The sequence below is a fragment of the Heliconius melpomene genome, chromosome 1 (assembly GCF_056956725.1).
Source record: "Heliconius melpomene rosina isolate 202511_hmr_F chromosome 1, ASM5695672v1, whole genome shotgun sequence".
In the NCBI taxonomy this organism is placed as follows: Eukaryota; Metazoa; Arthropoda; class Insecta; order Lepidoptera; family Nymphalidae; genus Heliconius; species Heliconius melpomene.
Genome location: NC_140389.1, coordinates 10,161,129 through 10,185,186, shown reverse-complemented (window position 1 = coordinate 10,185,186; position 24,058 = coordinate 10,161,129). Strand labels below are relative to the sequence as shown.

The following is a 24,058-nucleotide window of genomic DNA, read 5'->3' as shown; positions in this document are numbered from 1 at the left end:
CACTTTAAAACTAGATAAGAGTTTGAAAATATAGAAATCTCTGAATTGAAAGTAACTAGTCAAAAGAAACTACTAAAATTACTGACTAAGTTTATAATAAATAATTAATAATCAAACTGTTTTTGTGTAACTATATTTCTTTTCTTTGTCACTGTGTAATGTTACCATCACTAGTGGATCAAATACATAAAAAAATAATAAAAAAAAAAACTTATTAGCATCTCTTACACGTCTTTCGGCTTCTTTAGCTGCCCTTATATGATTCTCAATCGTATCCAAATCTAATTTCGGCAATGCTGTCTCGATATTATACACATCGAAGCTGTCTGAAAAATAGATAATTTAAAGATTATTAGGATTTTTTTTCTTTTATTATTTGGAAAGAAACTTAAGCGTGTTAAATATTTTGCTCTCCTCAAGTTACATATTATAATAACATCATACATTTTTTAAAAATCTTACCGAAATCAGCTTCTTTTTCATTATCATTTTTACGGACGGACACATTTTGAGCTTTTGATAGAGCGCTATTAGAGTTTTGTCTTGTTTTTGATTCACTAAAAAAAGCAAAATAATAATAAGTACTTCATATTTAAATAAAGCAGTATATAGAAGTAAAAATATATGCCACACCTCATTTACAAAACACACGTTACACTAAATGATATTCACGAACAGTTTAAATAGGTTTAACTCATTGCTGCTGCTCTTTGTATATACTCACAACCTAATTTATTCGCTTAGCGTAGTCCGCGTCAATTCTATTTAAAACTTTCATATAAGAACAGAATTGTATAGTAAATTTGTACATTTCGACGTTAAGTAACATTTCTTTTTCAGTCTACTATTGCAATTTAATTACCAAAATAAATCAAGATAAAATTGAGTATTTACACTTAAAAAAACCTGTAAACTAAGATTTAAGTAATTAAACAAAACACTAACGGATAGTTGGAAGGTGAAAAATATACTATTAAAAAACTAGAATTTGTTTACTTGATCTATTATCCGCATAATATTCTGGTACAAAGATTATTTATTAAATGAAACGATTAGCTGAATGATTCTCTTTCTCTATTTCTATAGTACTATTAAGAAGATCAAATGTTTATTTGGTTAAACGTGCTTATCTCGGGAACTACTGGTTTGAATTCAAGTTATGCGTAACAGATATCTACATGTAAAATACTTACACAATAGCCTTTACTGAAAGTGTTTTAGCAGTAGAACAAAATTTATTTTTTGTAATCCTTTTACTTTTTTCTCCGTAAAACTGCGACCGAGTCCTGGGCTCCTGAGATCGAGTAGATGATCCAGTTACTATATTGTTTGAATTTCCATCGATTATCATGGGTTCTTGCTTATTTTCATTCCATAACTTATCACGTTCACGCATTTCATTTAATTTGGGTATGATTTTTCGCAATTCCGTACTTAATTGTTTTATGGTATTTTCAACATTTTGACTTAACTGTTCCGTATCATAATCATCTTCGTAAATGTTAATATCTTCCTTGCCATCTGATAAAATAGCATCAGTTATTTTATTATCAATATTTTTATCTATATATAAAAATGTAGGTCTACTTATATTAATTTCTGTTCTTATATTTGTTTCATTCTCCTTATTTATATTAGTTACATCTTCCATTTCGTGGTCATTTAAGATATCAGGAGGATCATTTTTATCATTGCCATCATTTTCTACTAATTTCTTTATGACATGGTTCACCACATCACTAATATTATTAATAGTATTTTCAATTGGTTGAGCGAAAGTGTCTTTTATATCTTTTCTAAGTTTTTCTAAGTCATCTTCAATATTTATGTTATAATTATATAAATGCCTTATTTCATCTTCAACTTCTTTATTAAAGTCACCAATAATATCTTTAACATGGAAATTATTTTCAATATCAGTTGTTGAGCAATCAAAGTTGAAAGTCGAGTCTAAACTATTATTATTATTGTTATGACTGATGGTTTTCAATAAATCTGGTATATTACTTTCTGTCTGAGGGGTACATTTTTTTGTCTCAAATGGAAAACAGTTTTGCCTTGTATCATTTATATCTGTTACTGCATTATCATTTTTTTTGCTATCGTTTATTATTTTAAAATCTTCAATTTTTTGCTTAGTTTCACCATCACACTTCGTTTCAATTATATCTGTGTCTAAATCGTCATCCGTCATATCATTTTCCGAAGGATAAAAGGGTTCAATATTTGAAGAATAGTCCTGAAGAAGAAAATATAACATATTAATATACCAACTTCTCCCCCGTACCTAAAGGAACGATTTGAATTTTTGGGCCGCTCGCATCCTCGATGTCTGCGATCCGACTATGGGCTGGTGCTAAAAATTCCAGAACATTCCTCATCATTTTATAGTGATTCATTTACAATTACTGCGTGTCGGTTATGGAACGCCCTGCCCTTGATTGTTAGGAATTCAAAAACGTTCCTTACCTTTAAAAAACGCTTAAAAAAACACTTTCTAGCCCTTTAAACCTTTTTAACCGTACTTACTTAATATAAGTGTAATTTTTTATTATTATTATTATTATTTTTATATATTTTATTTTGTTTATTTAATTCTTTTTTCCTTGTTTCTATACTAAGTATGTATCCATATGTTAACATAGTTTATAAGTGTATATGTATGAATGTATGTAAGTATGTATGTATTTATGTATATATGTATCTATCTTTGTGTAGGTTTATTTATTTATTTTTTATATAGTTGTTTGTAGTTGTTGTTTTGTTTGTTATATCTATTTACACCCTACTCACAATTTATTTACTTTTTTGTTTTTCAACGCCTCAAGGTTGCCTGGAAGAAATCGCTATTTCAGCGATAAGGTCGCCTATTGTACCATATTCTTTTACTTGTATTCTTCTATTTCTTTTTTGGGTGTACAATAAAGAGTTTTTATTATTATTATTATTATACATTAATATAAACAACTTATTAATTACGTAATTTAACAAAAAAGTATGCGAAACTCACTTGTAAAGTATGTGCTAAATGTTGAAACCCAGGATAATTTGGGTTTACAATGCCTCTGGGTACAGGGTGTATACTTTTTTCAGACATTTCATCTGAGTCTGACTGCTCAAACGCGCGTTCTTCATCAGCAGGAGTGGAATCAGTAGATACATCAGCATAAACTGAAAAATATTAATAATTTTCTCAATAAATTTGTTTTACATTTGTTGACTTATTTATTAAAAAAAAAAAACTCTGTACCTGTACATGATCTTCGCCATCCAGTGTCCACTTTTAGGTTTTTGCTTATATTTTCATGATCACTAGGAGAATTTATTTCACCTTTGTTAGTTAGCCTGAATTGTAAATTACATACTTTATCTTCACCGTTTTCATCTCTATTATGCACTAAATTTGTAAGTCTATTATCAACACTACTACTTTTATATTCGTTAAGATTAGAACTTAAATTGATGTTGTCTTCCGTAATGTCGATGGTCCTCTGATTCAATATATTAGAATCATGCCAGCTAAAGTTATCAATATTATCTATCGTAGAACTGCTTGTAATTTCAACACCTACATTGCCATTATCACTTGCAGTTAGTATCCTCATGATGTCCTGTAAAAAAAAGGTTAAGAAAAATTAGAAACACTCTTGGCACAGAGGCGTACGTAAAATAATGAAATATTTAATATTGTTACAATTATTGAGATAAATAAAGGAATTATATACACTCTTCAAAACCGGTAACTTTCTTTTTCCTAAATTTGTTGACAAGATAATATTTAATATTTATTGGCTTATATTAATATTCATTTCCATTAATTAATTTATTTATATTTCCATTTCACCGCTCAACACGCAACGCCTCGAGAATTCGGCGGAAAGTGGGGTAGGGAGCGTCTTAACACTGGGTTCCCTCTGCCTACCCATCATTCATTTACTCCAGTGGGGATCGAAACCACAACAGTCGCATTACAGATACATCCTTGTGCCACTGCCTACAAACAAGGTATTTGATATATATTCTGCAGAAACGAAGGAAAATATTTTATTTATGAATACAAGTTCTTTATGGGAATTTATACAAATTTATAACTAATAAAAATAATATATTATATTAATTTGTAATTCTATTTAGTAATAATAATTAATAATTGTATTCCTATTTTTCTTTATAAATCAATATCAGAAAAAAAGGAAATATAAATACTAAACAATAAATTAGAACGGTCAAGGACAAACGAAACTGCGTGCAATGTTAAATAGAAGTCATTTTGAGTTATGGGCTTCAGAGAAAAAACTACGGTGAGCTTGCGTAATCTTACCAGAGGTAATATTAAGTCCACCATATCATTCGCTAAATACATTTTTTTAATAATATTCTGGAGATATTGCCTGTTGAGTGGAAGAACTCAACACTGCGTTTTGCCTCGACACCAGAGCGAAGAAATGAAAATATAAATTTAATTTATATTTCATTTCCTCGAGTGGGGATCGAACCCACAACCAGTCGCGGTTACGTTCATACACTTGTGCCCCTAACATATAGGGCTATATACTTTCTCTATTGCTAAGAAAGAATATACTATTATTATTCATTCGGTACGATAAACATAAAACTAGAAGTATAAAATTCAACTATATTGGAATTAGTAATGAACCTATTTCAAGCAATTTCATTTCAGAATTTCGCAGTGTAGTAAGTGGGTACTTTACGCATCTGTTAATTTGACCAAGAAAGGGATAAACCATAAAACTTTCAATATTAAGTCTCTAGTGAATGAAATTCTGGTATAGCGAAGCAAATTAATTAATTTAGAGATGTGAAGATGAAACTCAGATATCAGGACTAAATATTTAGTAAAGACTAGGATAGTTGACTAATAAATACTTTTTAAGATAGATATATAGATAAAATTCTTTATTGCAAACACATTTTGTGAGAATGGTATAAAATATAGAACATTCTGTAATTCGGTTTTTACCCGTAGGTATATAAGACATTTCGACTGGAATGGCGAAATTTAACGATGAACTTTGTCTTATCAATGCCAGGAAATAAAAATATTTTCATTTCCTCCGCGCCGGGATTGAACCCACTACCATGGACTAGAATATTGATCTTTCATTTTATATATGCGTCTCTCAGAACTTAAATATTTAAAATCCTCTACGACTGTTAAAACATCCAACAAAACGTTAAATGCTAAGTAAAATGTTATATTTTACACTTGAAGTAAAAAATAAGAATATATAATTCAGGTTATTATTGTGTTATTGATATTAAATAATTCTAGTGGAAACAAATTAAATAGTTGGTACCAGCGCGGTAGAGCATTGCACGTGACTAGCTGCCAGAGAATTGATTTTTTGCGTAGAGTCGGCGCCCGAAACCTCATCCATTTATTAAGAACATCCTTTTCCTCTGCTAAAATGAAATTCCCTTTCCACATACGTAAAGTAATAAAATAACAGTCGTGTAAGCGGCTTTCCTTCCCACGCATGTCGTAAGCAGACTTTATATATATATGTAAATATGTATAACACGAGTATTCCTCTAAAAGGCATTATTGATGCGAGGGTTATCTAGAAGTGGAATTACTGTTGAATTAACTTTATTTATCATTTTTTTAGGAGTATTTTTTAATCTTAGCTTTCATTTTAATCGTATTTCGTTCAGTACCTACTAATAAACGATTAAAATAGGAAGTCAATTTATACAAAGGATATTGATAATAATATCCTATTATTATTCTTTTATATTTATGATGATTTTCTTATTTTTTGGTCTCTTTCAAGATACACGTGAAAATTGGTAAAAACTGTTCTGCTCTCACGTAGATTTTAAAATGGTTCATAATACACACACATTATGAGTTTGTAAATAATTTTTATGTGTAATATAAGTACTTACAATTAATTAGAATCATTCAACATACAAATTATATCAGTTAAACTTGTCTATAAACAATTATAATCTTATCTTATAAGAAATACTGTTATGATATTGAATCTACGAATATATTAACAGTTGGACATAACGTCTTTGTTGCTTGCTAAAACTGCAATATGATATCCATATAAACTTCGATAGCCACAATCCATTAAAATAATATCACACGTGTATTTAACATCAAATTTAACCGCTTTTATCGTAATCGCTTCGAAAATTTTGCATTGATTGCGGTATAATATTTATATTATATGATTATATAGTGTTGTCAGTCTGATTAATCAGTCACCACATTTCATTTTAGAGTCAGTAATGACTATAAAAAATAAAACACGTACTGAAACAATGAAAATAGTTTTTTTTTTGCTTCCGTTCAGCGAACGAATATCATTATATTTACAGTATGCGCCCACAATTTCGTTTGTTTGCCTTTATTTCGTAAATTGTAAGAATCCGATTTCTTAAGTTTCAGTAGGAATTTCTGGAAATTTTCACTTAGTGCTTTTTATTCCCCAAGGCATGCCAAATGACAGCGTTCTACGCTGCACAGCTTTGCCTATGTGTTGTTTGTTAGTCATCTAACGGTAGAGTTTTATTTTTACTTATCGCCTAGTATTGCTTATTTTGAAGAATAAGTAATAAGTATATGTATAGTATTTTATTTATATAAAATCATTTTAGAAATTAAGAAAATTAATTATTAAGAAATTAAAAAAAATATAACAAAGGCTTTATATCTCTCTAATGTTAACTAACCAATGCAGGTTTTTGTCATTTCAACGTGTCCAACAGCATCCATTCGCGTGCCAAAATAAATTAGCTTCCACCAGAGTTGCCAAGAGATGGCCTTTTTCAGTTCTTTCTAGAATATACTCTACAAGTTTCACTGAACCAGAAATTCAAATTAGGTTAACATTTAATCTAGGAAAAATATACACAATTTTTTCATAATCTATTTTTCAATATTAGAATATATTTTTAATTAACATGGAAAAGTTTAAAAGTTTATATTTTTCATGTCCTAGATTAAAGATCAAAATTCTTAGAAATCAATTTTTATTCATAATCGGTTTGATTTTTAAAACATAACAATTATAGAGATAGTTTAACTATGTATACTTTGCCTTAATGTTGGTTTGCCTTAATTTTAAAATTTTTACTAAGTTTATAAATTAACGTCTAAATTGTGTATCTTAAACAGGGACAAATTGCTATTTGTATTTTAATATAACAAAGCTAAAGCCAGAATCGTGTAAATAAAGTTATTTTCCGTCATAATTGTTAATTGTAGAGACTTAACGGCCTTTGTTTGGTGTAGTTCATTCCAGCACAAAACGGTACTTCGTACCCACCGCTCCCGAATAAACAATATAGCTGGCTATTTCATTAAATTTATATTTTAATATTAAACAAATTTAGTTATTATATTTATACTATCGAACCAAACTGCTTTGCCCGCTTAAACTTTTTGTTACATTATAGCCAAATTAAACAAAGTCTTTACATGATATAGCACATTTACGAGTATGTGCTATTTTGATAGACATATAAACAATATTACTTTGAAGTTTCATTTAAATTAGTTCCGTTGTTGAGTGGCGGAACTCACTACCGCGCTTTGCCTCGACACCAGAGCAAAGAAATGGAAATATACATTTTTATAAATATTTCATATCCTCGAAAGGGGAGTGAAACCACAACCAGTTACTTTTACAGGCACTCTTTCTGCCCCTTCGCCACTACTGGCCCCACATTTTATTTACTAAACATGAAGGAATATGTCATCAAAAAGATATTGCCCGAATTATTCATTTCGTCATTTGCATTCCAATTTCTATCTGTTCTGGTTTCTTTGTCTTTTTCGTATCAAAGCGAAGCGTGACCCATTTTAAAATCCAGGCACTCAGCTATGCATAATACTGGTAATCCATTTAGGTATTTAAAAGCATTCATGTTTTTGTATAAATGTATAACTTCTTCACCAATATGTAAAATCTAAATAAACCTATAAATAAATAAGTCACAGAGGGTTACACTGTGAGTTTTTTATGGTTGTCGTGATTTCAAATTTTGCATAGTATTTGTAAAGGCGTAAAAGCACACAGTTAACCACACTTTTTGGGTAATGTAATTATTAGTACATAGTAGGAATATACGTTAGAGAGTTCAGACATATCGCGTTTTAAAGCTTGTTATCTCTAACTTCACAATTTAATAAACTAAAATTATATATTTATTTATTTTGCGAAAACCTTAGGCCAAATAAGAATAAGAATAGCGAGAATAAGAGAAAAACCAGATTAGGTAATTGTTATGATGACCGACGCCTGAATAATGAATATATACGCTATAGTTAATATTCAAATATATTATATTATATATTTGAATATATTATAGATAAAACGGAAATGTATAAAAATAAAATTACAAGTTTACAACTTAAGCCTATCTTATAAACAGAAGTCGCGCTAGATGCATTTAAAAGCTTGAAAATTCCTTATGATGCTTACATAAAACTTACTCTGCTATTTTTTCAAGCCACAATAAATGGGACAATAACTAAAAAACCAGTCGACTACAAATTTGACTCGTCCACTAAGGGTTCCGTACCAATTACATGATTGCAAGCCAACGGAAATTTAGAACTTTAGAAAGGTGACAAAAGAAAGTTTTTAGACGATTGCATTTGTTTAAAATAATTAATAAATAATTTTATTTAATGATATATTATATGATATTATATGATTAACAAATAATTTTATTTAATGTTTTTCCAATATACAGCGATAAAATATATATAAATATAATCAAGACCTGCAATAGAAAAATTTCATTGGAATTCACCATTAAAAGAGCACACTTGCGCAGAAACTTAAAGCATCTTTCAGCCTCAACCTCACAGGAGCAACGTCAAGTGGCTGTCCTATTAAAAGTTCAAGATATAATTCTCGAGCAACATACAAGATTTTAGCTCATTTTATATACAAAGTGGCATTTCTAAGAATGTAAGAAAAATAAAAATCGGCTATGTTTGTGCAGTAAACAGACCATGAAGTTTGAGTGCCATTTTAAATTTTACATTCCATGTTTAGTTTATTATTTATATTAATTTATTATTTAATTTTATAATAGCAAAAATAAAATATAGAAATAACCAACCAATAAAAGAGGTCACATAAATTTCACAATATATTTAAACTTCTAATAAAATACAACACAGTAGAAATAATTTCCATCATATCTACATTCTTTTCATTTTTCATTATATCTCATTTCTTCAATATATTTCGAATTTTTACTAACTTAACTTCACGCTTTATCCCTAGCGGGGTAGTCAGAGAGAACGGAGCGCCAAACACTACGATTACCATACCTCTGTTGCCTCGTCCACTGTCATCAACCTCTTCATGCATGCCATCCTCATGCTTTTTACGTGACCTTCCTCCATTATCTTTGATACTGTGTTTTCGAAGGTCAACCGAGGTCTCAACAACCTCTCTTACCACTCACTTTTCCATCCTAAATCCAATTTTTACTATATATTTCGTATAATGTTTCACAAAAAATACCTACAGGCGTGACTTAACATTATTTGTAGTTACCGAGCGGCGCGCGGTGGCGTGACCCAGCGCTCCCTCGCCCTTTCCCTCTCAACTTAATAGCCACTAAAATGATGGATAACTCAAGCATGTGCTTTCGGCGACACTGTTAACCCAGAGAAGCGTTTCATTAACACTTCTAATCTAAGTATAAAATTATTAATTTTTCCTAAAAGAATATAGAAAAGAAAACGGCCGTAATATCGTTAATGGACATTTGAAATGACGTCAATACTATACTTAAAACCCACCGCTCTTCTTGCCATTATCATAAAACAGTGTGAGGCGTGACCTAACATTATTTACTTATAGAAAAATGTTAGCGTGACCCGTCGCGCCCTTGCCCTTTTCTCCCCGACTAATCCCCTCTACATTGATGGATAGAGACAGCTTTAGTTATCTTTGACACAATTAAAAAACAACACTTTACTAATAATATCTCAAAATCTCTTTCAAAAATATCTATACTGTAAATCTTACATGTATTAAAATGTAACGAGGTCAAGCTTTTACTTTAAATATTTACGTATAAAATAGAAATACATTTTAATTTACATTTCTAGCACCGGGTAAAAAGATCTTTTTAAACATATTCCAGTTTGTAAAATATACTTACAAAATCCTCGTGATATTTACACTTATCACAAAACACATTAGCAAATAGGTTGCACATTATATTATTTTTATTTATCTACTCATTTAATATTCCATACGCTTTCTACTCACTTTAGAGAACAAGTATTATAAATAGAAGGATTTCTGCAATAGTACTCCAATTATCAACCACATCATCATTAAATCTTTATACAGAGAGTTGCAACGTTAAGAAGCTAGTACAGGCCAATTACGGACTATAAACTTAGCTAGTAGATGCTCGTTAAGCGTAGAAGCTCAAAAGGTTTACAGAGGACTCTAGTTTCGTAATTTGGCTGTGCAGAAACGTATACGTAATTACAATTTGTAACCCTGCCGTAATGTTGTCGTATTAAGGTATCTACATATGTGCGTATGTGGGTTAACAGCTGTCTAATAATGTAATTAAGTAAGACAGTATTATTGTTTCAGTCATAATATAACGATGGGGGCCATCGTGGCTCAGCGCACAAGAGTTTGACTGTAACGCGACGGTTATGGGTTCGATTGAAGAAATAAAATATTTATTTACATTTATATTTTCATTTCTTCGCTCTGGTGTTGAGGCAAAGAGCGGCGTTGAGTTACGCCACTCAACACGCAATACCTCCAGAATTGGGCGGAAAGTGGGGAACGGAGGGTCTTAACACTAGGTTCCCTCTGCTTACCCTGATGGATGCGGGATACAGCGTAATTTAATTTTTAATAATTTAAAACTAGCATACATCAATAATACCTACTTAAACGTTCTATACTTTTCAACAGTAGCTTTAAGTATATGTCGGAAGAATCCCACATTCAATTTAGTTCAGTCAGTCAGTTCAGTGGGGTTTACTAGTATCTATAATCTTCCTCCTGGCATTAATCCCGGCTATTGCCAGAGTCTGCCCTCCTACTCAACCTACTCCACTTTGCACGGTCTTTTGCGTCCTCGGTGGTTAGACCATTGGCTCTCATGTCCTGCATCACGACATCCAGCCAGCGCTTCCTTGGGCGTCCAGGAGGTCTCACTCCAGGAACTGATATAGCAAGGCACTTGCATCCGACATAGTTCTTAGGCCGGCGCGTAACGTGGCCAAACCATCTCAGACGACGCTCTTGGAGCTTATCCGCTACGTCACGGACCCCAAGACTACCTCGACCTCAGACCGCGTTACGCCGCACATCCACCTCAGCATCTTCATTTCCGTGACGTGAAGCTCCTGAGTGTGCCGAGATAGTGCCGGCCAACATTCGCTGCCGTATAAAAGAACCGGTCGGACGATGCTCTTGCATTGTATTCTGCGGTCGCAGACCACACCAGTGACCTCCCGCCATTTGGCCCAGGCAGCGCTTATCCGCCCTTGGACATCGTGATCGATGCCTCCAGACTCGTGCATAACGGATCCAAGGTACTTGAACTTCTCCGACTTAACGGCTGGCTCAGGACCTATAAGGATGGTGCTCGAGTCCCGGCTCCCGCAGGCCATGTACTCTGTCTTCGACACATTTAGTTTAAGACCGCCGTTCTCAAGCGTACCCTTCCAGAGGTTCACTTTACGCTCCAGCGTCAGTCGGTTCTCGGCAATGAGTGCTATGTCGTCGGCATACATCATCAGCCATGGAGGCTGGTCCTGGATGTGAGCCGAGACAGTATCGAGCACTACATTGAATAAGAACGGACTAAGAGCCGAGCCCTTACTAGTATCTATAATCTATAAAGAAATTACTTTTTGAATAGAAATGTAAAATTATATTATATATATTAAATAGTTGTATCAAATGAGATTTATCTGCATCCAGTAAAGGCAGGGAAAACAATATGTAGTTGGTAATAGTTCAGTTTCAAAAAAAAGTTATTTTTTAATACAAAGATAATGCTAACAACAGGACCGCTTTCAAAATTCACTGCACCATGGAACACCGGATAAGTAGGTATCTCATTAAGAGAATCTACTGTACAAGCTTTTTGGTGCATTCTTAACAACTACAAAGTTAAAAAGATTTCTAATTTTATAAAATATTAAATTAAATTTTGATGAATAAATTTCAGAAACAACAATCTATACATAAGAAAATTATTGCAAATTTTAGTATAATCAGTATTTGTATACACAGAGTCACTCCACTATTTTTAACGCCGGCGTCAGACTCGTCAAAGAACTTGCTCCATTTACATAATTTTATTTGTATCTTTTTTTTTCAACGCTTCATATGAAAAAATGATAAGTCTTTCACAGATTATTTGGTCCAATTTGGTTCAAGCTGATATTGGGTCATCTTAGTACCCCAGCCCACAGACGATAACAGTACTCCATATGAGGCCGGAGCTGGACATGCCAATCATTGACATGGCGTGAACTATTGTCTGTCTCTATCGATGACACCCAGTCATTCGAAACATTAAAGCCTAATATGCTGATACCGGACGCGGCTTTAAGAGAAGTATTCTCGAAAACTAGCGCTATGATGAATAGGATTTTTCGGTGGTTTTTGAGAAAAGTTGTGTCTTCTGAGGATTAAATTGAACCGTATTCCTCCTGTGTTAAATTTGTAGTTAACACAAACAAACGTTGATAAGAAAAATTATTATTATTTATTATTATTTATTATTACTTAAGCTTTTTAAAAAAAGCATTATCCAGTTCATTTTCAAGTGAAACCAATTAACGTAAAAAAATAACTAGGAAGTTGAAAATAGAGACGTTATGAGCAGATACAATGTCAACCTTTGGAGATTTCAGTCCCCACTGCCTACCTGCGCAGCCATAAAAATACACACGTTTTCATTTATTTATAATCGTAGTACCGTTACCTTTTACGGGATGTTGTTTTCCTCATTCTTATTTATTAATAATGAAAGTAAATTTAATAATCATTTTAATATCTCCTGACCCTAAACACTAAAGAAAATAAATAAGTCAATATTCCCAGAAGGCTTTAGGAAATGCATCGCTTAAATAAAATACATTCTTACAATAAAGGAACCTAAAATAAACGGATAGGTGTCGTAAATATCTCCTACGACAGTCGGTAGCATTTTACAAGCAACGGACTCAATCAGCGTACTTTAGGAAATATTAGATAGACTCTGTAGTCTGTCTGTAGTCTGAATTTTAGAATAAAATAGTTGAATTTCGCTATTATTATAGCCAAATTATGCAGTCTTTACATAAAATGTAGCATATGTATTAGTCTGACGTATTAACTATATTATTGCTGTATTAACATTCAAATCCGTTCAATAGTTACAGAAATATTATATTCAACCTTTTCTCGTAACATGGCTAGTTAGAATTAAGCATATGCTATGGAGGCTCATGCCAAAAACCCTGAATTTGTCAATACCATACGGATTAATCTCCCTATATCTTTCTAAGTTGACATCTAAATTTACCAATCAATACAGGAGACAAAGAATATTATGCTTTACTACTTTTCATTACAATAAATTATAGGTGACATGTTATGTATACGCTAAAAGTAAACTTCTAAAATGAAAATATTGTCAGAGTTCCATTAATATTCTGTCAATCGTCTTCTTAGCAACAAATGTTTGGCAATGATAAAAAACAAATAAACAGGAAAAGACAAGGTTGCCTTTGAATAACTTAATGATAGCTTTAAATATAGTTTTCAAATTGAAATAGCTTACGTAACGGCTGCAGTAGCCATTCCAACTGTTGTAAATTTAGCCTCAGGTCAATACCAATGTGCTCTAGACATAAATTACGTACAACACTTTCATTCAAGGCCTCAACCCATCAATATTCGATTCCGACAAAATAGTGCCACCATGTTATATGAGTAAGTGATTGTAAAAACTTTCGCCAAATAAATAATATTAAGATTAAACGCTCTTATTTTCTGTTTAGTTCATGAAAACAGCGTCGCGAATAGAAGCAACAAATATAATAAAATATACAGAAGCAATAAACATTTCTGTGCTATTTTCTATAAATAGAAAAATCACGTAGACCTATATATTTTTGCTCCTTCGCCCCATATTGAAAGGGATACACCCAGGAAAACACAGTTTAAAATTATGTATTCCCACAATTTATGATTCAAATATAATTAAATAGACTTCAAGCATACTGATGAAACTACTTGAACTGTTATTAAAATGGTAAGTTACTAAAAAAGTAAGTAATTTTATATACACTCTATATGTTTTTACCTTCAGTGAATGTTTTGTACTAAAACAAGGAAAATTTAGGCCAAATGTGAACGCTAACGCCAAAACGCCGTTGTTCTTTCAATACCTTTTTACTTATGCATTAACTAATCTCTCTTTGAAAGCTGATAAAGTGAATATAAATAAAGAAAATATTAAATAATATGTTATACTTCATACTTACGTAAGTATTTTATTTTGTATATTTGCGTTGTGGTTACAAAACTACTAACGAAGAGCGGGAAATGAATTTCTACAAAAATAGTCTATACAGTACGCATTTGAAAAATTCTTTATTAAAATATAAAGGATAAAAATAGGTCAACGTATAAAAATAGTTTAGTCCTTTAGAAAATCTACGCTTTAGAGGAAATGGACGTCCCGTGAACTAAATATTTTTAAGTAATAAAATGCCGGTATTTTTTAATGTATGCTGAATTTTTTAGCTGAACTATGTTGCTTTTAAGGCTGCAATATATTTGCTAAGTAATGCAAGCTTCCATTAAACTATTTAATTGTGTAAATAATGACAATTAAAAAGGATTTCATGGGCTTACTACAGGTCTACGACGTGTTACATTATACGAGTACGTAGCGTCGGATAATGTTACGTTATACGAGTACGTAACGATCAATAAACTAACAATTATACTGAATCAATACTTTGTAATTAAATGTTTCTTGACAAGGTTTCCTTTTTGGAGTAAACCTTAAGAAAACAAAAATTTTAACCATTTGTTAATTTGATAAATTATGTAGACTAAAAAATAAACTTTAAAAATGTTAGTTAATTACTTTATAATTTGGCAATTAGTACTTCGCTACAAGTTAATTATTTAATAGTAATAAAAAATAATTCAACAGGTATTTAAATAAAAAAAAACATCTATTAATAAAAATGTAACAAACCTATATCCTGTCAAACTTGTTTATGTACGTTGTTCTGAATATATAATATGTTTTCATATTGTATCTTCGATATTATCTACTCTTTAAAACACAAGAAATATAATATATATGGATGGACCATATATGGAATATATATGGATGGACCATATATAAATATTATATATGGTCCATCCATATATAATGTAACAATGAACATGAAACATTATTGACAAAATCTTTAAATTAATATTAAATAATTACACGACAATAATATAAATCGTATTATAAGTATAAAAAATGACGTAAAATAATATTATTATTCTGTAATTCAGATGTAGAGTTCTATACAAAACGAGACCGCCTCAAGTATGCATTGTGCAATGAATGAATGCAATGACGCGCAACAGACTATTTTAATGAGTTAATATAGAGAACAATTGACGCGCAATAGCAAAGAAGTCGACAAGCACTGGTCAGGATTTCATTAAACATTCTATTTTAAGAACAATACCTGTAAAGGGCGCCATCCTGGTCATAGTTCAGCGCAGCCACTGAATAATAAATGCAACGAGGAAGGTTATGTGTTATAGGTCTGCGAACACTTGTTCCGAAGCAACGATGCCACGTCCCCGATACTCTATACTCGGTTAGCTATAAGAATGCTTTACGTCACTCAAGTTAACGAGGTTATAGTATGAGATGTGGCGAGGCGGTGGGCGGCGGACGGCGGCGTGCGGCCCGCGCGGTGCTCGCTGCAGAGTGATCGCGTGGCGAGGCACGCACCCGCCCGCCGCCGTCGCCGCCGTCGCGACGGTTTTCATGCAGACTAGACTTCTATAGAAAATTACATTTTTTCTTTCATTTCATTTCATATACAATAAACACGATGACCTCTATAATATTTTTTTTAAAATGCTAATTTGATTTAATACTCGTATGTTAATTTTATAAAAGCATTTTTTTTTTAAATCTTTACTTCGATTTTCATTTACGTTTGGTAGATAATTATTTAAGTAGCAAACAATATGTACACTTGTTATTCATACACTCTTATCTTTAGAAATATTATGAATAGCTATATTTTTTAATAACTGATCAAATTAAATACATAAAATGGAAGTCATTAATACTAAAGCCTTATAAACGTACTTGTATACAAAATTCATACCAGTCATTATACCTCATTCATTTCGAAGCTACAGCGATTTCGTTATAGCTGATAGTACGTTAGGATACTACGTCGATGTTGTGCTACAGAAGACGACCGCCCTCTGGTAGACGTAGCTAGTTGAATTAAAAGTTTTGAAGTTCTTTGAAGAAGTAACCCATGAAAACTGAAGATGGCGCCCAGAAGCTATTAAACGTGTGAAAAATTTTACATTGCCCAACATTCCCAAGATGGCGCTATAGTAAAATCGTAGCATATCGTAGCGGTTTCGTAGAGACCTAAACAATGGATTAACAGTTAATTGTGTGAAAAAGAGTGCTTTATATTTATTTATTGAGCTTAAATTTGAGCTCTTTTGAATTATAGAAAAAGACAACAAAAAATCATTGAAAGAATTACAATAATTTCCATCATTTGTGATAATATTAAATTACCATATTAATATTATGTAATAATTTGGTTATGCTTATTTTATTTTCGAGTATATTTGCTGTATGTAGTATGTGAATTAATATCTCCAAGATATTACATTAATAATTGATTTATCATTTATTCACTAGGCAGAATATTTTATGACATACGTAACAAAAGTCCAAAATTTTCATTTCAAATTTCAATTTCTTGATATAAAATATTATGCATATGTATATTCACCGATATAATACCCTACCTATTCACCGTAACAACTCATGTGTACGATATATAAATATTATAGGTTAAAGTACAATACAGTTAATACTTACAAACAAAAAACATTATAATGTCACTAATTTAGATTTTTCCATATAAATGAACTGAATAATGTAGAAATATATAAAAACTAAACTATAGTATAAACCTGTAAACTGCGGCAAAAACAAATGATATCTTAATTCAGGTCACGCCGTTCACGACGTAAAGTAAGCACAATCGACACGAGAGCTGAGAGTTCATAAGTTCTTTGTTACTTATGCGCGTATAATAAACGTGCTGAGATATCTCTGCTTTATATGACTGAAATTTTTATATCTTTTTCTTGTCACCTTATTACAAAAAAAAAAAGCAGCTCACTCGGGTTCTGCTTAAAGTATATATAGGAGCGTACGACTAAGAAGAAGAAGAAGAAGAATATAGTTATAAGCATGCTTTAAAATGCAAGAAGAGATTTTTTATATTAGAAATAATACCTTATTGAGATAGTATTACTGGAGAAGTCCAATGATTTTTAATGCTTCTGTGATGTATTGCAATAGACAATCATAAATGGTCGCAAGGAAAATAATAAAACTAAATTCCAAGTGCTTATAGAAAGGAGCACGGGGTAAGAAAATCAATAAGTTCAGTTTTATGGGGTTGAATTCACATGAATGAAAATAAAAAGAGCTTCTAACCGTGTATAAAAATATCGTTAGTAAGGTAGAAAAATATATGCATATTCTTTTACATCGTATAATATACTATAGTATTAAAATGGTTGCCTGTAAGAAATCACTTGTAGAGGTAAGATCGCCATCGCATATATAAAGTTTATGTAGTTTTGTGTAGAGTTGTTAAATGTATTATGTACAATAAAAGGTTATTATTATGTTTGGATATAATATAGCCTATAGCCTCCCTCTATTAATGGACTATATAATACAAAAAGAACTGTTTAATTGCAACCTGTAGTCCTTGGGACCACCGACTCTTCTATCAAATAACTCTAATATTTGTCTGAAACAAATATAATTATATGACAAATAAAATTAGAAAATTAAATTTTCTTTATATGTACAGTAGTACTTCAGATGTCTACGAGACCTTCGCCGTTCTCCTTGAGCGATGTCAAAAAATAAAAAACTATATTTAAAAAGTTTTTACAGAGCCAAAAGATTTGAGAAGGTGATTTTTATAACAAAAATACTTGTGAATAATATAATACTCGTAAGTACTGGAATACTCTAAATTCAAAAATAATGTAATTTGACGTTTGCGGCTTAAGCCTATGTCTTAATTAATTTATTTTATTTGCATGTAAATTTAGTATTTTTGTTTATCACTGGACATCCCCTAATTGACCTATTATTATTAACCTCCCTATTATTAACCGACCTATCGGTAAAGGTAGCATAAAACTCTATGAATATCAGAAGCTCGAAAAAAAATTGTATATAGAATTGATATAAGTTGCATTTATTTAGCATACGTACATATACGTCAAAGTAATGAAATGTTTTAAAAGAAAATGAATGACATCTCGTTAAAACTGTTTTAAGTAGTGTACCTAGTGAAAGTAATTATCGTTTTCATACGCACTGAAACAAAAGTGATACTTAACGTCTGTCTTAAAACAAGACCGAGTTTTCTTTGCAAACTGGAATTAGAAGTAGGTAGAGCTGAAATGGCCGGAACGAAAAAATTGCCCTAACGACTACCGCGAGTCAGCACTCATTGTAAATGAAGCTATTAAAGAGGAATTTTAAGGGACGAAGTCTCTTGTCTCGTTGACGTTTTCGTAACTTTATTTAACGACTTCGATATCTAGAGGATAGGTATAAATAATAAAGAATATTTATATATGTAATATTCGACTGATATATGTAATATTCGACTGATAATAGAGAAATTTAATTCTATTTGAAAGCTAATTAATTTAGTTTGTAGTGTCAATTACTTTCGCCCGAGTGCCAACATACAACTTTCTAACAAATTTAATTAAAGTTATCAATTAATTAAATTGTTAAACATTTAAAAAAAACTGTTTCCTAAAATAACTAACTTTAAAATACCTTTTACTTTCCGCTTACAAATTTAGCTCCAATTATTTTATATTATCGAACATACTCTTACAATTTATTTTTTATGTTATAATATCTAAGAAAAATATCTCGTTCACGTTTCTTTCCAAGAGATACACATTATTTTGTTAATACATAAAAAAACAATAGGTTTTTTTATTACTAAAAAATCTGTTATTTTTCATGTTTTCTTTCATTTCATTCTATTTTTTTCCACCTACGCAAAAATAAGATTTTATAAAATAGATATTTGTCTTAGTATTTGCATGTTGATGTAGATGTGAGTCTACCTGGGACGTCATATGGTTTGGCGACCGATTTTAATGTATAATTCATAAATATCCCTTTCTCAGAAACTCGCGACAGCATGTTTAGACTATTATGATTCTTCTCTTTAAGTAGGTGTTATCTAGATGATGATGAAGTTCACATAGTGACCTCAGTAATTCTGTCAGAACATACTCGGGGATTCTCATTATTTTTATTCATATAATGCGGCCATAGTTATCGAAGTTTGCACAGTTTCATATTTAGTAGGGTAATAATATAAAAAAAAACTAATATAAAAACACTTAAAATTTCCTAATTGGCACTTCTATAAACGAGTACTTGAATAAATTTGTGTAATTCTAATTACGACTATTCTATTATATAAACAGAAGCAATAAGTACGTAGATCTTGATGAACCATTAGCCATTGTAGGTACTAGGGAGTTGTTCCCCTCGTCAGATCGATGTCGAATACCCATTTGTGCGACGCCCCGGTCGAACACACTTTACCATTAATTTAGCGTCTCAATACATCCAAATAATTTCTACGAAGTCGGCTCTCATTTTATAGAGTTCTGTAAGTGCTTTTTATTGTTTTATTATCTTCGTTTTTTATGTCAAATAAAAACCTATTACAATATAATATACAATAAACTTTTGTTCTAACGAATATTGAAAACGTAAAATTAGGGATTTTGATGAGGCAAGTAATACAAATTTTAAGAATTATTATTGATATCCTTTCATGGCTTTCATACAAAATATTATCTTATCTGTGTCTTGTTTCTCTGTATTCGTATCACGTGAAATCACCAAAGTGGACATGCACGCAAGCTCGGTTTATTTTGTGCACTCCGTTATGGCTAAAGGCTACTTTGTATTCCGGAAGAGGGTGTACTGTCCACGGTAATACAGTACGAAATGATGTCAGAATTTATAATTTACAACTTTATATGTACCGAAAGTATGGTTTAAAATGACATGGTCCAATAATTATATTTGAAATTTAAAAAATATTTTTTTTTCTTTAGAAGAGTTTTATAGAAAAATGTTATTAATAATCGCATGTTAGTAAACTATATTTTTTATTAATGTACCTATAAGCATATTAATAATTAAATCTGACTTTTGCCCATGTAGGTACAAAATGATTGATGATGATGATTTGTATTTTGAATATTGTAATTTTTCTCTTGATTGGATTTTTTTCAACTGTAAAATATAACTTTTCCAGTTATACGAACCATAGCACATATGCTAAACTGCTTTAAATATACAGAGGTATATCACCACTCAAAAGTCATCGGCAATTCAAATGGGACATTAAAGCGGCGAATACGTTGGAAAACAGGCAGCCCCTATCTCAATCCCTTTTTATTTAAATTGCAAAATGTCTTTCCCCTTCCCATAACATCATGAAGGGAATCTAGATATTGCCTAATAAATATAAGGTAGAATGGTTGTTGTCGTACAGTCCAAGAATATTATGATTATTTCTGAGATATTTGCATTATATATTTACAAAAAAAATCATTTGAATTAGTTATTCGTAAATTGGTTGGAGTATTTAGAATTTTATAACGTTTGAATATACATATTATTTATGTAGTAGTAGTGGGCCTTTCATGGCGCACCGGCACAAGCGTGTCACTGTGTAGGTTCGATTCCCACTCAAGGAAATTAAATATTTATTATTTTTATTTTCTCACTTTGATAAAGAGCGTAGAGCGTTGAGTTCTTTCACTCAACATGCAATGCCAATGCATATTAATATATCTGTGAAAAGAACTATTTTGCCAGTCCAGGAATCTGTGAGATAAGGTAAATACTCGTAAGTATTTACATTTATTTCTCTTACTTTTAAGCTTACATTATTTTTAATTAAAAATGTCATGGTATTTGATGAGACATTGCAAAAACTATAAAAGCTTTGAAAGATGATTTACCAAAGTATTATGTAATAGTTATAGTGCATAATCGTCCATTGCATAAGCTCGCCTTAAGGATATTTTTTTATTACATTTTCAAAACAAGCTATTTTAAATTATGTTTGAAAAATAATGCCTTTGTAAAGCGGTCACTGGCAGATTTTATTACATTTTTTTTTATTTTTACTTAAATCTGAGAGAACTTCTTAATAGAAAATAAAATGTTGTTTTTTTTGCGACTAAATTAATAATATTTTAAATCTGTAGACAATAGAGGGCGGAATGATGACGGTTTGTATGTCAATCCTACTATCCTGTTTAGATGAAATTTTTCATACATTGGAATTGTATTATATATAGCTGTAATATAACAATAAGTTTAAGCAGCCACCCACGCCAGTTGGCTATAATATAAACCTTAATCTTATAAAATCTTATTATCTTAAATAACTATATCTTCCACGAGATTTATCATTTATGCTTTTTGAGATATATATGTATTTATATAATACACATATATTGGAAGTGGCGAGATAGGCACTCATTTCATATAAAGCATAAAGTGCATCGTGAAACGTTTCAAGCACCTACTAGCAAAATAATGAATTAAACAACCGGAAAATAGGTCAAAAATGAAAAATATTACTTGTTTGCTAAGTCCTTGACCTAATTATGTCAAAAATATGACAAATGTAGAATTAACTCTTTTGTTATTAATTAATAATTAAAATCACAAGCTATTTAGAGAATATAAGAACATTCCCTATATTGTTCATCATTTTTCAAGGTCAGTAATCATAAACAGTATTGTTGCTAGAATTCATTCAGTCATTTTATGGCCTATCAAGCTTTCGGGAAGAACTTTATGTTATCTACGGACGGGTTGCGGAATAAGACAAGGGGCATATAAACTACATATTTTAGCGTTTACGATCTACGGCGCTATCGCGTTAAATAATAGCTGTTGTAAATTTGAGCGTCTTGGATATGTGAAGCAATTTATCTTTTATTATGTAAACACAGAGTAAAAATTATCTTATATACTGAATATTTTGAATATTTATAGGTATCTTCATAATTTAGATTTATTTTTTAATTTAAATTTCAATGTGATATTCCTAAATTTAATAAATGTTACGTAAAAACAAACATGTATATTTTACTAACAAAAATATGTTAATTTTAATCTGACATAACAAATTCAAATTTTACCTTTTATTATAGCAGTCCTAAGCTTCAAAACATATAGTTTCCGTATAGACAGCGTTATGGCACCTCGGAAGGCGGGCGCATCGCGTAGCTATTGCGTCTGTACTGGCGCTTCCCCGCCCGCGTAACGCTCGTAGCCATGGTGCTACGAAACTCTACGCACTGATTACGAACAATCCTTGAGTATGCTTTCCCTTTAAATTGGTTCAATACTGCGTATGGATTTATTAGATAACTTTGTGAATGTTTTATTATGCCATTATGATTATATTTTTTACTAAAAATGTTATTATAATATATTTACGTGTCGTTAATTATTCAATATTTTATGTAATATATGATATATTTGTTAAAAATATCTCAATATTTTATAAATTTATATAATCGTATTTAAAATTAAGAATTTAACATAACAAGTATAGCAAGAAGTACTAAGAGTTTTAGAGATCATTTTTCTTGCCACGTAACCTCAAGGAATGCCCGATAAAAGCCATTCAGACGGAAACTTAAATAAGCTCAATGTATAAGCCACGGCTACGAGGGAAACCAGCCTTTACGACCGGAGATAATCTCACTTTTGTAGCAAAAACATTAATTTTAGACTTCGTGCTCCATTCATGGGACAATAATAATGTAATGAATTGGATAAATTATATTGAATCACAATTTTATTTCCAATAAGTTCAACGAGACAGTTCAGTGACAGCATATCAGCAGATACTAATAAAATTAAGCTTTACAATACTACTGAAGTTATAAATCATATTACTTTAATCTATAGGTAATATTTTAAAACCCACATAATAATACTATTCTTATAAATTGCTTATTAAATCATAGCAAGCATTTAAATTTGTAATGAACAAAGATTTTTAATATAATAACGTAAAGCGTAACTTCATCCAAGAACAATATGAAGATTTCAAGAAGTTAGGTTACTTCTCTATGCAAAATATCAAGAAGCTTACCCAAGGAGAGCCGTGGAGCACTAGCTTCTTCACACTCCGCCTGACAATGATCTGAATATGCTTTAAAAATATATATATTTTTAATAACGAAGGCTTTTTTAGATTTGCCAGTATTGTTTATGCAAGACCCTCAAAACTATGACACGAAATAAAGACCGTGTTTACTTGAAGGTAAGCATGATATATATATATGTACACATCTACCTACGTATATCAAAAGTAGCGTAACAATATGTGCTCTACATTGTGCTTGTCCACTTACTACGTCTCATATTCAGAATACGAGTGGATCTAAAAATTCATTCTCTACAGAATAGAAGTTTGTAAACTTTTAAATATAAAACTTATAATATTAAAAATAATTGGTCACCTTCTGAAAAGTTTTGGTCATAATTTGTAACAATTAGGATTTTATGGATAATCTTATCTTTTATTTACATATTTAAGTTTCAGAGGCCTTGAAGCCGTCGTGGCGTGTGGGCACGAGAGTGTGACTAATGCGATGATTGTGAATTCGGTCCCTGGAGAAATGAA

The 24,058-nt window shown here is 31.0% G+C and overlaps 1 protein-coding gene across 3 annotated transcripts in view; it reads right to left on the bottom strand.

The window, feature by feature from the left end:
• Schip1 (Schwannomin interacting protein 1) overlaps window positions 1–22,647 on the bottom strand; it is a 34,455-nt gene extending 11,808 nt beyond the window's left edge. For 2 of the 3 annotated variants that reach the window (XM_085207470.1, XM_085207488.1), the window contains exons 1-6: window positions 15,737–15,972; window positions 3,251–3,611; window positions 3,011–3,171; window positions 1,194–2,239; window positions 463–557; window positions 229–326 (exon numbers count right to left, since the gene is read on the bottom strand). In XM_085207470.1, coding sequence (XP_085063596.1) covers window positions 229–326; window positions 463–557; window positions 1,194–2,239; window positions 3,011–3,171; window positions 3,251–3,605 — 1,755 coding nt within the window. In that variant the 5' untranslated portion in view covers window positions 3,606–3,611; window positions 15,737–15,972. Of the gene's footprint in view, window positions 1–228; window positions 327–462; window positions 558–1,193; window positions 2,240–3,010; window positions 3,172–3,250; window positions 3,612–15,736; window positions 15,973–22,559 lie in introns of those variants that run through there. The other variant, XM_085207478.1, reaches the window with a different exon arrangement.
• Window positions 22,648–24,058: the final 1,411 nt, after the last annotated feature.